At 45.4% G+C, this 14188-nt stretch overlaps 1 protein-coding gene across 1 annotated transcript; it reads right to left on the bottom strand.

Annotated features, from left to right (window-relative positions):
• Positions 1-2315: 2315 nt before the first annotated feature.
• On the bottom strand, positions 2316-4212 carry KCNA10 (potassium voltage-gated channel, shaker-related subfamily, member 10). The gene has a single exon (XM_006865932.1). The coding sequence runs from the start codon at positions 3883-3885 to the stop codon at positions 2350-2352; it is 1536 nt and encodes a 511-aa protein (XP_006865994.1). The 5' UTR covers positions 3886-4212; the 3' UTR covers positions 2316-2349.
• Positions 4213-14188: the final 9976 nt, after the last annotated feature.

The following is a 14188-nucleotide window of genomic DNA, read 5'->3' as shown; positions in this document are numbered from 1 at the left end:
GGAACTGGGATCTGACTAAGACCTTAGAAACACTCCACAGACATGAGGCTGGGAGCTTCTTGGGACATCTGGTCAACCCCACTTGTTGGGAGTGAAGGATGGGTAGAGATCTGGAGAGCACTCCCAAGTGACAAATCCTAAGGGAAGTTAGAAAATTATGAGGAAAGCACTCCAAATTCCAGGGCATTGGAGGTCTAGGGTCTGGAACCGCAGTCCTGCTTGTCTGAGTCTGAATGTGAAGTGCAGCTTAGATGTTTGCATGACTCAGCATTAAATTAAAGCTTGATGTTAAGAGTGCAAGAAAGGAATTGCAATTACTAGAGCAACAGGGGACTCCAAGATTACCAAGATCTGTTTCTTGGGGGCTAGCCTAAGGATAAAAATTTTAAAAAGCTTCTCCACATTAGCCTATTTGTTAGGCTGTCATGAAGAGGAGGTTGTCTTATCTTCTAATGCCTGGTGTAGGACTGTGTGATGGCAGCTGTGGTTGTAACCTTATGTCTTGCATGGTTGCATGGAGAAGGCTATGTACTGTGGGTTGTGTAGCGTGAAACTTGCTGTAGCTTATGGCCCAGGGCATCCTTTTGGTGTTGAATCACCACAGGGCTGTGTCCAGGTGTTGAGTGGGCCTGAGGAAGGCACAGGGTGTCTTTACTTGTGGGGAAGCGAGTTGGGGAAGGATTGAGGGAAGGATTCCTTCCTTGTCTGGGGAATCCCAGCTTGGGAGCTTTCAGGGCTGTGCAGGCTCCTTTCCCAGAAGGGCAGCTCCTCAGATCAGCCTGTAGGGACCACCCAACTTGAGTAGACCTGGGCTCTGGGAAAATGCCTCAGGGGCCTGATGCTCCCTCCCAGCTGCCCCAAAGCTATTGGCAAATTCCTGATGACTCAAAGAGAACTGAACTCTAAGACAGCTTTCTCCTGGAGCAATTTTCTGAGGTCCTGGCATATGTATATACTTCCCACACTAAGGATCCTAGTTTTTGCTTAAATCCATGGAGGTGGGCCAGGCAAAAACCATTTGGGAATGTTTCTGTTACTCCAAGAAAGACAATGGAGAAGCAAGGGGACCAGACAGGCTCTGCCTTCCTAGGTTATTTGGTGAGACCCTATAGACCACCAGGGAAGAGTATCTCTGCCCAGAGGGTTGCTGTCTGCCCTCCTGAAAATAGACTCAAGCCCTCGCTCTACCTCTTCCCTATACTCTTCATTAGCAGGAAGATCACCACTAGAGGCAATAGTGAGGACCCTCACAACACCCACACTAAGTGGGTTCCAGAACTGGCGGCATCACCGTTTATGAGTGACCTTAGGTAAATTGCTCAGCCCTGGTTGTTTCATCTGCACTAATAATATTTATCCTATGCTTATTTTTGAGATGTAGAGAGATAATGTGGGCACTGGTGTGGTGCTGTAGGATAAGCACTAGACTAAAAACAGTAAGGTTGACAGTTCAAACCCACCTGCCCCCTTGGAAACCCTATATAGGATCACAATGAGTTGGAACTGACTCGACAGACAACACTTACCAACACCACCACCACCAACATAGCAATGTTGCATAGGGCTTCCGGGACTGTAAATCTAAAGGAGCAGAAAGCCTCATCTTTCTCCCAAGGAGCCACTGGTAGGTTTCAAGTGCACACCTTGTGGCTAGCAGTCCAGTGCTTGTCCTACAGTGCCACCAGAGCTCCTTAGTGTAGGAGAAAGTGCTCTGGAAATTTGATGCAGCACTACACAGATGTTGTTAGCTGCTGTCGAATGATTCCAACTCACGGAGAACCTTGTGGTAAATAGTACAATGTTTAACTATTTTCACCACTCAGGGCTTCATACACAAGTATAATGTATGATTATTACTTAGCTTAAAACTCTCTGAGTTCCTATATGCTGCTCACAATCACCCCCTGGGCTCTTAATGTTCTTCCTTTTAGGAGGACATACACCAATGTTTCTTAATCTTTATTGTACATGTGAATCGTCTGGGACCTTGTTAACTTGCAGATTCTGATTCAGGAGGTCTGGGCTGCCCACCACTCACTCTGCATTTCTAACCCCCCCAGGTGACTTACATACTACTGGTCTGGGAACCACACTCTGACGTGAACTACCTACCCCATTCCAGGAAAGGAGAATGGAATATTTCTAAAATGGATTGAGAGAGGCAACTTAGAAAATACATCGTAAGTATGGGTTTTATGAGTTTATTAAAAGCTTACAGCCAAACATGGCCACCTGTTCACAAAAGATGCATTTTGGTCTTTAGAGAAACAGGGAGAGGAAGGGAGGCAGAAGAGAGCGGGTAAGAGAAAGAGAGCAGAGAATCCAAGAAGCCCGGGGCCGGTGGACAGGTCACTTCCTGGACTTCTCTGTGGAACAGCCCCCATTGGTCTTACTAAGAGAGTCTGTGCTGCCCATTCTTGAGCCCACACTGTTGAGGATTTTGTCTATTTCTCCTGGGATGTTTTGTTTCTCCTCATTCTCAGTCTCCCGGTGGTAGAAGTAGTTGAAGTTGGAGACAATGACAGGCACAGGAAGGGCAATAGTGAGGACCCCCGCAATGGCACACAGAGTGCCCACAATCTTCCCCCCTGGAGTGGTTGGACACATGTCACCATAGCCCACAGTTGTCATGGTGACCACTGCCCACCAGAAGCCATCAGGAATGCTAGAGAAGTGGGACTCTGGCTCGTCCACCTCAGCAAAGTAGACTGCGCTGGAGAAGAGGATGACGCCGATGAAAAGGAAGAAGATGAGCAGCCCCAGCTCCTGCATAGAAGCCTTCAGTGTCTGCCCTAAGATCTGCAGCCCCTTGGAGTGGCGAGAGAGCTTGAAGATGCGGAAGACCCTCACCAGTCGGATGATCCTCAGGATGGCCAGGGACATGTTCTGCTGGGCAGTTGGCTCTGTCTCCTGGACTAGTTCTGTGATGAGAGTTGCAAAGTAGGGGATGATAGAGATGATGTCGATGATATTCATGATGTTCTTGAAGAAATCTGTCTTGCTGGGACAGACCATGAACCGTAGCACTAACTCGAAGGTGAACCACACAATGCAAGTGGACTCCACCATGAAGAAAGGGTCGGTGAACATGGTGTGGGGGAGGACTATCTTGCTCGTGTTGAGGTTGGGATCTCTGACCACCTTCAGCTCCCTGTCCTCCCGGAACTCTGGCAGTGTTTCTAGGCAGAAGATGGTGATGGAGATGACCACAACTAGTACCGAGACCACGGCCACACCACGGGCAGCACTGGAGCTCTCGGGATATTCAAAGAGGAGCCAGAACTGCCGATGGAAGTCGTTGGTGGGGAGAGGTGTTTCTGGGTCTTTGATGAAGCCTTCATCCTCCCGGAACTGGTCCATGGCCTCACTACCCAGCTCATAGAAAGTTATCTCATCAGCAAAGACATCAATGGGGACGTTGGCTGGGCGCCGGATTTTCCCACCAGATTGGTAATAATATAAGATTCCATCAAAACTGGGTCGGTTCCGGTCAAAGAAATACTCATTTCTCATGGAGTCAAAGAACTGCATCCTTTTTTCCCGATCTCCCAGAAGAGTCTCTGGGAACTGACTGAGGGTTTTGAGCTGGGTCTCGAACCTCAGTCCAGCAATGTTGATGATCACCCGCTGTTTTCCTTCATTAAGGATCACTGGTTCGGGTCCTGGGGGATCGAGGTAGTCTTCGGGAAGCTTGGAGAAGGTGGTCTCATGGTTAGTACTGTCACTGATGAGAATCTTCCAGCTGGAGAAGGGGCTGCTTCCAGGCCGGCCTTTTGGGTTAGTTGGATCGAAATCTGTGGAATAACCTGGCTCTTCTTGGATTTCATCTGAGTTATCAAAATTGACCAGAGCCACCTCCATTTCTTTCCAGCCACACACATCCATCCTAGGGGAGTCAGGAAGACCCTCAGCCTTCCCTGCCTGCTGTAAGCTGTGGAGAAGAAGTTCATTTTACATAGAAGCAGATGACTCTCAGTCACTGGAGGAAGGTATATGGGTGGGTTGATAAATAACCTGTTTTTACCTTAAGAAGGAACCTCATGGTTGTTTTGGCAACATTCTTTCCTTGAAATCAGTTTGCATCCCCTGAGTTTGAACATGCTAATAGCTAGCTTGAGTGACAGGGGCTGGAGACTGTCCCCAAGAAGGGATGGTCTCTGTACACCATGGTAGAGAGAGGACAAAATTAAAGAGGACATGAAGGTTTCTAAATAATGACAATATGTAAACTTATTATTTGTTAGAAGTTCCTTAGTTTATGGAACATTTTTCTATGCCCAGTCTCATCTTTAACTCCTATTTTTCTTTCATACTCGACACTCAAACTTTCACACCTCATTCTGGTTCTATTTTTAAAATGTATCTAGAATTCAGCTTTTTCTTGTCACTTCTACCACTACGTCTTGGACCATGGGGCGTGGTGAGGGGCAGAAACCCAGTTGGGATTCTGTTGAGAAAGAAGAACAAAAGGATGGAGGGTGGGTAATCAACATTTTCTCAACAAGTTCATTACTAAGGCTTTCTGTGCCTTAGACCCTTCATCTGTAGTAACTCCTAAGGTTACTTTTTAGAGTATATTATGTGAAATAAAAATAGAGGACTGAACCTGTTGTTGTTGAATCAATTCTGACTCATAGCAACTCCAGAGTAGAACTGCTCCATAGGCTTTTCTTGGTTGTAATCTTTCTGAAAGAAGATCACCAGGTCTTTCTTCCTCTGGCTAGCACTGCTGAGTACAGAAGTAGAAAGCCTCAGCTTTCTCCCTCAGAGTATCTGATGGATTCTGGTGGATTTAAAACTGCTGACCTTTCAGTTAGCAGCCCAACTCATAACCCACTATGTCACCATATGTAAAATGCCTGATGGTAAGATCAATATGTAATACTTATTAAGAGACCTTAATAGTGTTGTGCGGTAAGCATTGGGCTGCTAACCACAAAATTGGTGGCTCAAACCTACCAGCTGCTCTGTGGGAGGAAGATGAGCCTGTCTGCTCCTGTACAGATTTACAGTCCAGAAAACACTAAATAGAGTCACTATGAATAGGAAACAACTTAGTGAGGATTTATGTTTTATTGTTGTTTTAAGGAGTCCTGGTGGCACAGTGGTTAATCTCCTGATCGTTAACCAAAGGGTCAGTGGTTTGAATCTCCTATGCACCCTGAGGGAGAAAGACACTCTGTTTCCATAAAAATTGTTTTTGTTGTTAAGTGCTGTTGAGGTGGTTCTGACCCATAGTGACCCTGTATAGAGTTTCCAAGGAGTGAGTGCTGAACTTGAACCATCAGCTTTTTGGTTCAAACCAACATTGATGTCTGGCACCTTAACCCACAGTGCCACACCAGGACTCCATGAAGATTTGTTGTTGTTATGTGCCATGGAGTTGGTTCCAACTCATAGCAACCCTGTGCAGGGTTTCCAAGGCTGTAAATCTTTACGGGAGCAGAAAGCCTCATCTTTCTCCCACAGAACAGCTGGTAGTTTCAAACTGCTGACCTTGCGGTTTGCAGCCCAATTTGTAACCAGTATGCTACCATGAAGATTACAGCCTTGGAACCCTCACAGGACAATCCTACTCTGTCTTTTAGGGTCAGTGTGAGTTTGGTGTTAGCTGCTAACTGAAAGGTTAAAGGTTTGAATCTACCCATGAGTTGATATGGACTCAATGGCAACTGGTTCCCCACACGACAGAAGCTTTCGAAGCCAAAAACCATTGGTATTATTTTGTTCTAAGTCCAAGGTGTTTATGGGAGTGATTTTAGTTTTAAAAATCCTATTAGGTAGGTAGGAAGAAGTGCATATGTGTGTGTGCTGGGTTTGGGGTTAAGGAGAGCATGCCCATCAGGCCTGGATATCCACAAACATAGGCCAAGATTCCTTCTTCAGCTTAGAGACACCAGAGTCAGGCAGACATGGGACTAGGACCCCAGCCTTATGCCCACTTGTGACTTCAGACTAGTACTTTCTCCTTTGGGGTTCAGGTCCTGGTGGGGGCGGTGTATTCCCTGCTTATCACCATCTTGCTGTGAATTCCTGTGCCACATCTTCCACTCTGAGGGGAAGAAGTATCATCAGGAGGTTCTAGGAAAGGGGTTTGGAAACCACTTTCTTCTTTTTCTATTATGGTGAATATTTATGTAACACATTGTTTGCCTTTTCAACATTCTTCACAAGGACAATTCAGTGACATTAGTTACATCATGTTGTTCAATCACTACCATTCTCAGTTTCCAAATTTTTGGGATCCACTTCTGTGCGGCTACCATGGGTCCTTACTAGAAGTCTTCTCTTGAGACTAGGAGCAGAAGGCATGTGGGAATTAGGGAAATCTTTGCCCTAAGAATGAACTTCCTCTCCTGGGAGTAGGGCTACCTTCTCTTGGCCTCTCCTCTCCTCCTCTTTGTTTCTTCTACCTCCAGCTCAAAATGGCAGATAGGAGGGTGGCTGGTGAGGGCTTGGGTGATGTAGGAGGTGTCTACAGGAGCATGCTGTGTGGGTTGCTCCACACTCCCCATTTAGATGCATCACTGTTGATCGTTTTAGATGCGGGGAGAAGAAAACTGGTCTTGGGAACAAGAGAGCTGGCTGAGGCTCTGCCCCACCACTTAGCTGTATAATTTTGGGTTTCTATGAGCTTCAGTTTTCTGACCCATCAAATGCTAAGAAATAATAGAAATTCCTATTTCAAAGATTACATTGAGAATGAAAATTATAAATTGCTACAAAAATGTCAGGAACTACCCCTCTCCTCCATACATAAACACAATATAAAATACCTGTGGTCAGAAAGCATGCTCTATGTTTTTTGTGACATTATATTTCCCCAGGAGGAATTCCAAGTTGCAGCCAAATGATTTTTCCACTGTCTCCCCTGATACTCTGTCCAGCCTCCAAGCTTTTATTCCCGTGTGACTCTTGCCTGGCACATCCTGACCTCTCTCCCTTCTCTCTTCTATTCTTCTCTGCTGACCATAGTTTGCCTTATAAGCAAGGCCTGCCCTGACCAGCCCAGCATGGGAGCCCACTGCCTCCCACAGCAACTGGCCTGCCTGACTGGATAGATCACTCATTTCTTCACTTGGTTTGGAAGGCTAGCTTCTGGGGTCAATCTCAGTCTTCAGCTCCCTTGGAAGCTCTTAGGGTGCAAGACATATCTGATCCAGTTTTTCCTACTACCCTGCAGGGCCTTGGAGGAGACAACAGTCACAGCTGATCCCCAGATATATCATTCTGGTACCCAGTTCAAAGAGGCAGAAATTTAAGCAGCTGGTAAGTATCAGGGTGGTATAGGAGGTGGTGGGTGTGTGAAGTTCAAACAGTGTATTCTGTGGACATGTAGTGAATGAAAGAATGAATGAGTTTGAACTCATGATGGCAGGTCCCATGTTGTCTGTGTATCACTATGACTCAGAATTCTTGGGTAATGCAAACAGATAACACACTTACTGTTAACAGAAATGTTGGTCATTCAAATCCATGCAGAAATTCTTTGAAAGAAAGACCTGGTGATCTAGTTCCAAAAAAATCAGCTACTGAAGCACATCTAATACTGATGGGGACAGCATGAATCTCTGGTGAGTGAATGAATGAAGTATGGCAGGCAGCATGCTGAGCTTGAAGTCAGGACACCTGCACCGCCTCTACTACTTTATGATCATTAACAATTTACTTTCCCTGTTGGAAGCTCCGTCTTCCCACCTGTAATAAAGAAATATGCTGAGTGAAAGAAACCAGACAAAAAAGTGTACAAATAGAACAATTCTGTTTATACAAAATTCTAGGATATGCCAACTGATCTGCAGAAAGCAGATCCGTGGTTGCCTGGAGAGGGAGGAGGAAGATGGCAGAGGGATGGCAAAGGGCACAAGGAAATCAATCTCTTTTAGGAGTGATGATTATGTGTATTGTCTGGATTGTGGTGATAGCCCCACAGATGTATACACATGTCAAAACTCACCAAATTGCATATCTTAAATCTAGTGTACATAATTTTTGCCTCAATAAAGCTGTAAGAAGACAAACAAACATCAGCAAGAGAAAAGGAAATAAAAGTGCATGTTCTGACAATGATTTTTAAGATGTTTTCAAGTTAAGGACCCAATGAGTTGATGAAATTGTTGTTGCTGTTGTGAATTGCCACTGAGTAGATTCCAACTCATGGCAGCCCCTTGTGTGCAGATTAGAAGTGACCTACATAGAGTTTTCTTTGCTGTAATCTTCACAGAGGCAGATCACCAGAACTGTCTTCTGAAGTGCTGCTGGGTGGGTTCAAACTACTAACCTTTAGTTTAGCAGTTGAGCCAAAACCATTTTCATAACCTAGGGATCTTGATCTGCCACTCGTCTGTCAGTCTGTCATACTGTGGTGGCTTGTGGGCTGTTGTGCCATTGGTATTTAAAGTACCAGCGGGATCACCTATGGTGGAAAGGTGTTAGCAGAGCTTCCAGGCTAAAACAGACGAGGAGGAAAGACCTGGTGTTCTACTAAAAAGTTGGCCTGTGAACACCTTATGGATACAGCAGAACACTGTCTGATATATAGTGCCAGATAAGCCCCTCAAGTTGGAAGGAATTCAAAATACAATTCTCAAAGAGCTGCCTCCTCAAAATGGAAGCATCGTTAATGATGTGGATGGATTAGAACTTTTGCGACCTTCATTTGCTTTACATTCATCCTATTGTATTTCGTTTCATTGCAATGATTACAATCCCCTCCATGCATCATCAAACAACCAACTCGATGGCACTTAACAACAACAATAGGGTCAGTATGAGACCGAATCCAATTGATGTCACCAAACAGAAACAATGACAGGGATCTTGGTGATGGAATATGGGCTGCTTTGTCGACTGCCTGGGCCATACGGAAGGAGGGATTGTTCTTCCTTTGTACTCAACACAGTGCCTGGCATCATTTCTGCTCACACTTTGAAGTCTCAACAAATAGTTTATAATGAGTGCATACATGCCAATTTCCAGGGCCAAGTATGACCCACAGAGACTTGGGTCTAACAATACTGCCCCTTGCAGAGCAGGCAGTGGGGAAACTCTCTCAGAAGTATGCATAGCACCCAGGCAGTCCCTGGCCATGGCAGGCTGACTCCCCTTAGCTTAGTGCTTGGCACTTTTGTCTGTTATGTGGTGTAGGGGGTTTGAATTGGGAAGGTAGCTCAAAGATTGGCAGTTCAAACCCACCAGCCACTCCTAGGGAAAAAGATGAGGCAGTTGGCTTCCGTAAAGATGAACAGCCTTGGTAATCCTACAGAGTAGATATTGTCTGTCTAATAGGGTTGCTATGAGTAGGAACTGACTTAACAACAGTGGATTTGGGTTGGTGGTGGGAGCAAAGCTGCTGTACACACTGGGCAGAGTGGCCAGGCTCTATTTTAAATGCTGTCATTGATAGTTACTCTTAGGACAGCTCTGAATAATGGTGATTCCATGCACAATAGATTGTAGCACTGCCCAGTCTTGTGCCTTCCCCATGATCAGTTACAGATCACACAATGTTGTGGTTCATAGGGTTTTCACTGGCTGACTTTCGGAAGTGGATCACCAGATCTTTCTTTCTAGTTCATATTAGTCTGGAAGCACTACTGAAATCTGTTCAGCACCTTGTTGTTGTTGTTAAGTGCCGTCGAGTCGGTTCCGACCCATAGCGACCCTGTACAGGGGTTTCCGAGGGTGTAAATCTTTACGGGAGTAGAAAGCCTTATCTTTCTCCCGTGGAGCAGCTGGTAGTTTCGAACCGCTGACCTTAAGGTTCGCAGCCCGATTCGTAACCACTATGCTACCAGAGATCATAGCCAATGACTATTTCAGGGGAACCCATTGGAGTTGGTTCTGGCTCTTCAGATCCCCAGCCTGAACTTCCCCCCTCTGCCCCACAGTGGCTACCTAGGAGAAGATTGGATGCCCTGAATGGGTGTGATGGAGCACTTGGTGAGGGTAGAGATGTGGAGCTGGGGGTATTTGGTTGCTTGCTGGCTTCCACCACACTAGGCAGGGTCCTGGACTGCCTACTTGGTTATGTGTGGGGTTGTTGATGGCTGTCCGCTGAGTCTTTGTAGCCTGGATAGAGTTACTTGAGGCTGACCTCTCACAGTGGAAGCGTTAACTGGGATGTCTGATGGCACTCATATCTGTGCTGAGTGGCACAGTGCTGGGAGGAGTGCATAGGGTTAAAATGGACCTCTTCCCTGTGCTCCATACTGAGACCTCCCTCCAGGCCTCTACCTGAGCAGTTCCTGTCACCTGCCATGTCTGAAGATGCACCTTTTCTTAAGGACTCCAAGGGAAAGCACTCTCATTTTAGTAAGTGCCCCCCAAGACTTTCTGGTCCATTGTTATTTGATCCCCATTTTCTCTTCCCAGGGCTTTGTCATCATTGAGTCCCTCAACCTCATTTTTAAAAAATCCTTGTAGAAATATGAGGGTAAGTCCAAAAGTATTTCTACTAGTTTCCATTTCATGCAAGGGTTTATTCCAAACAGAATGTGTTTAAACATGTCTCTGCGATCATTGGGTAACTGTAGACAAGTTCTCTCATTAATATTCTTGTCTTAGTTTCCTAAAAAAAACCCAAAAAACAAAGCTCCAATCAAAACAGTGACTTCTGAAGCCAGTTAAATTCAAGGTCAGCTCAGAAGATAATGGTAACCGTTTTTTTGGATTCCCAAAGGGTAATCTTGATAGATTTTCTTTAAAGACACAAAATGATCATGGGGTCTTATTTGGAGGAAGTTTTTGAAATGTTGAAAATTGCATTGATGAGAAAAAGGCCAGGAAAATTTCACCTGCTCATTCTTTGAGGGTAGCAAGAGCTATCCTATGAAAATCTTGTCAGGAACCTTGCTCCATCCACGTTATAGCCTTCATCTTGCCCATTCAAACTACTTTCGGTTCCCAAAATTGAACAAACATTTAAAAAGGAATGCTCCTTGAGTCCCTTGAGGATACTGAAACTGCCATTTTGATGTGGTGTAAATTGAAGAGTTCAGAAATTTTGGGGGAAGGACTGTTGTTATTGTTAAGTGTTGTTGAGAGTCAGTTTCAACATACAATGATCCTGCATAGGGTTTCCAAGGAGAAGTTGATTTGTAACTACTATGCTACCAGAGCTCCTTACTATTGTTATTAGATGCCATCAAATCGCTTCCAATACACAGTAACCTTACGAACACAGAATGAAACACTGCCTGGTCCTATGCTATCCTCACAATTGTTATGTTTGAAACCATTGTTGCTGTCACAGTGTCAATCCAGCTCCTTGGGGATCTTTCTTTTTTTCGCTGACCCTCTCCCTTGCCAAACATAGATTCTGTTCCAGGGACTGGCCCCTCCTGGTAACATGTCCAAAGTACGTGAGACAAAGTCTCATCATCCTAGCTTCCAAGGAGCTTTCTGGCTGCACTTATTCCTAGACAGATTTGTTTGTTCTTTTGACAGTCCATGGTATTTTTAATATTCTTCATCAACACCATAATACAAATATCAATTCTTCTCCAATCTTGTTTATTGTCCAGCTTTCACATGCATATGGGGAAGGGGTAGAGAGATGGAAACATCACCTTCAGAACTGTATAGACCTAGATGGAGGATATGTCAAGCAACAAATGGCTTCACATTTTGATATTTTTGTGTGTTGAAGGGGTTCTAGGATTTTGTAGCAATACTTTTTGACATGACCTTGTAATGTAACAAAACATTTGTCATTTTAACAGTTTTATATGTACAATTTAATGACATTATGTTCATCATGTTCAGACATAACCATTATCCATTTCCAAAGTTTTCCATTCCCTTCACTGAAGCTCAGTGTCCATTAAACAATAAGTTCTCTTCTCTTTCCCTTCTGTCCACCCTAGGTCATGACTAATAAACTTGATCTATACATTATAAACTTGTCTGTTGTTGTTAGTGCCTTAAAGTCAGGTCCAACTCATAGCAACACTGTATAGGGTTTCCAAAGCTAGTGGGTTTGCACTGCCAACCTTGTGATTAGCAGTCCAGTGCTTATCTTACAGCACTACGCCAGGACTCCACACTTGCCTAGTCTAGATATTTCATATCAGTAGGATCAAACAATATTTGTCCTTTGTGGCTGGCTTATTTCACTTATCATGGCGTTGCCAAGGTTCATCCATGTTTAGCATGGATCCAGACTTCATTTTTTTAGCATCCCTGAATGTACGTACCACATTCTTACATATTTTGTTTAGCCAAGCATCCACTGATGGACTTGCATCTTGCACTTGGAGCCAATCCAATTCACCCACTTACCTCAGCACATCTTATATCTTCTTATCTTCTCTGCCTTTGCTTGTTGTCTTTTCCCCCTGAGTCAGACCAACTTGACCTTGAATCCCAACCCTGTCACTCACTAGCTGTGTGACCTTGGGCACATCACCACCTCTGTGGACTCCTCTAAAATGTGTCCAACAATACTTCCCAAGGGCTCTTAAGAATAATAAGATAATGTATGTTAAGTGTGTGGCCCGTAGCCTGAAGCTTACTAGGTTTTCCATTAATGGGAGTGACTATCATTTCCTAAGGAGTATGTACGAGTCTGACTGCTAATCTTAAATTCAGAAGTTCTAAACTACCAGCTGTTTCAAGGGAGAAAGTTAAGACTTTATGCTCCTGTAAGGATTGACATCCTCGGAAACCTTATACAGGGTCTCTATGAATTGGAACCACCACCGCCACCATCCTTTCCTGCCTAGTCCTTGGATGGTGCAGGCAGTTTGCACTAGGGTACAAAATGAAGGTTGGTGGTTCAAACTCACCCAGTAATGCCTTGGAAGAAAGGTTTGGCAGTCTGCTGTTAGATTGCTGTTGTTGGAAAGTGCTGTTGAGTCTGTTCCGACCCATAGCGACACTGTATAGGGTTTCTGAGGAGCAGCTAATGAGTTTGAGCCACCGACCTAGCAGTTCAAACTGACCTTGTGGGCGAGTGTTTATCCTATAGTGCCACACCAGGACTCTGCTTTCATATTACAACCAGGAAAGCTCAATGGAGTGCACTTCCAGTCTGTAAAAACACACAGTGTTGCTATAATCTACTCTACAGCATTATTCATTTATTTATTTGTATTCTCTCCTGCACTGTCTGTTCTGGGAGACCTCTCCTTCCCACCTGGCAAAGCTTGTAGTGGCCCCTGCAGCCCCTACGCGCACTGTAGACTTTCCTGACTGTGCCCTGTCTGCAAGTGCGGCCTTGTGGTGCTGAAGTTCTCCTCCCTGACTAGACCATGTACTTCTTGAGACCTTGTCTGGATTCTGGCATGGGAGTACAGCTATTTGTATGCCCTTGGCGGAAGGACAGTCCTTCTCTGCCGGGAGGGTTGTCCCCTTCACCTGAAGGATGTACATGGAGTGGTAAACAAGGAAGGGGGCACCTATCTAGCTTGGCAATCAATGGGGTGACAGATGTCCCAGCCAGATCTCCCTCACTTCCTAGACCACACACTTGTTGTAGGCAGGGCTTTGTGAGAGCTCAGCCCGTGCCTCATCAGAACAGATAGATGCTTCTTAGCTGTCTGTGATAGTGCCAGGGATGTGTTCTGGCTTCTCAAGGCCACAGAGCTATCTGAGGAGTGCCCTAAGCCCATCTGTGATGGCTTTTCCATAGGTCACCTCCCGTTGCTTAGCAACTCCAACACCTCCCACACACTCAGGTGAGACAGTAGCTGTCCCTGGGTGAAAGAAGTCATTATGCAAAGACAACTGTACGTGATGCATCGCAGGGTCAGGGAACACAAACTGTGCAGAGGATGAGCCATCTGTGGGGAGACTGACAGCAGCAGTCTGGACAAGAAGACAGCAGGTGGGCCTGGCCCAGGGCAGGCTCCCACTGCCTGTGTGGTTGAGTGGCAGACAGTCCTTGGCACTGCTGTGACTGAGCACAAGAGGGAGCTATTGATCTGTTGGAAGCCCTGCCTTGTGCTGCATTGGTGTCTGGGATGTTCCTTTCATCTTGGATGCCCTTTCTTGCCACCTTCTAGGCCCAGCAAGGCATCAGCTCTGGTGGGTTCTCCTCCCATGATGGCTCGTATGTGCTCCATCCCTGGTCCCTGAAACTGCCTTAGTTTAACCCTTTGTCTTTGGCTCACATGGAGCCATTGGCCCAACTTCAGTTAGGAACTAGAAAGGAGTAGCTTCTATTCTTTTCTTGTCAGCAGTTGGG

The sequence above is a fragment of the Chrysochloris asiatica genome, unplaced genomic scaffold (genome assembly GCF_000296735.1).
Source record: "Chrysochloris asiatica unplaced genomic scaffold, ChrAsi1.0 scaffold00085, whole genome shotgun sequence".
In the NCBI taxonomy this organism is placed as follows: domain Eukaryota; kingdom Metazoa; phylum Chordata; class Mammalia; order Afrosoricida; family Chrysochloridae; genus Chrysochloris; species Chrysochloris asiatica.
Note: the sequence above shows the minus strand (reverse complement) of the source record. Positions and strands in the feature narration are given on the sequence as shown.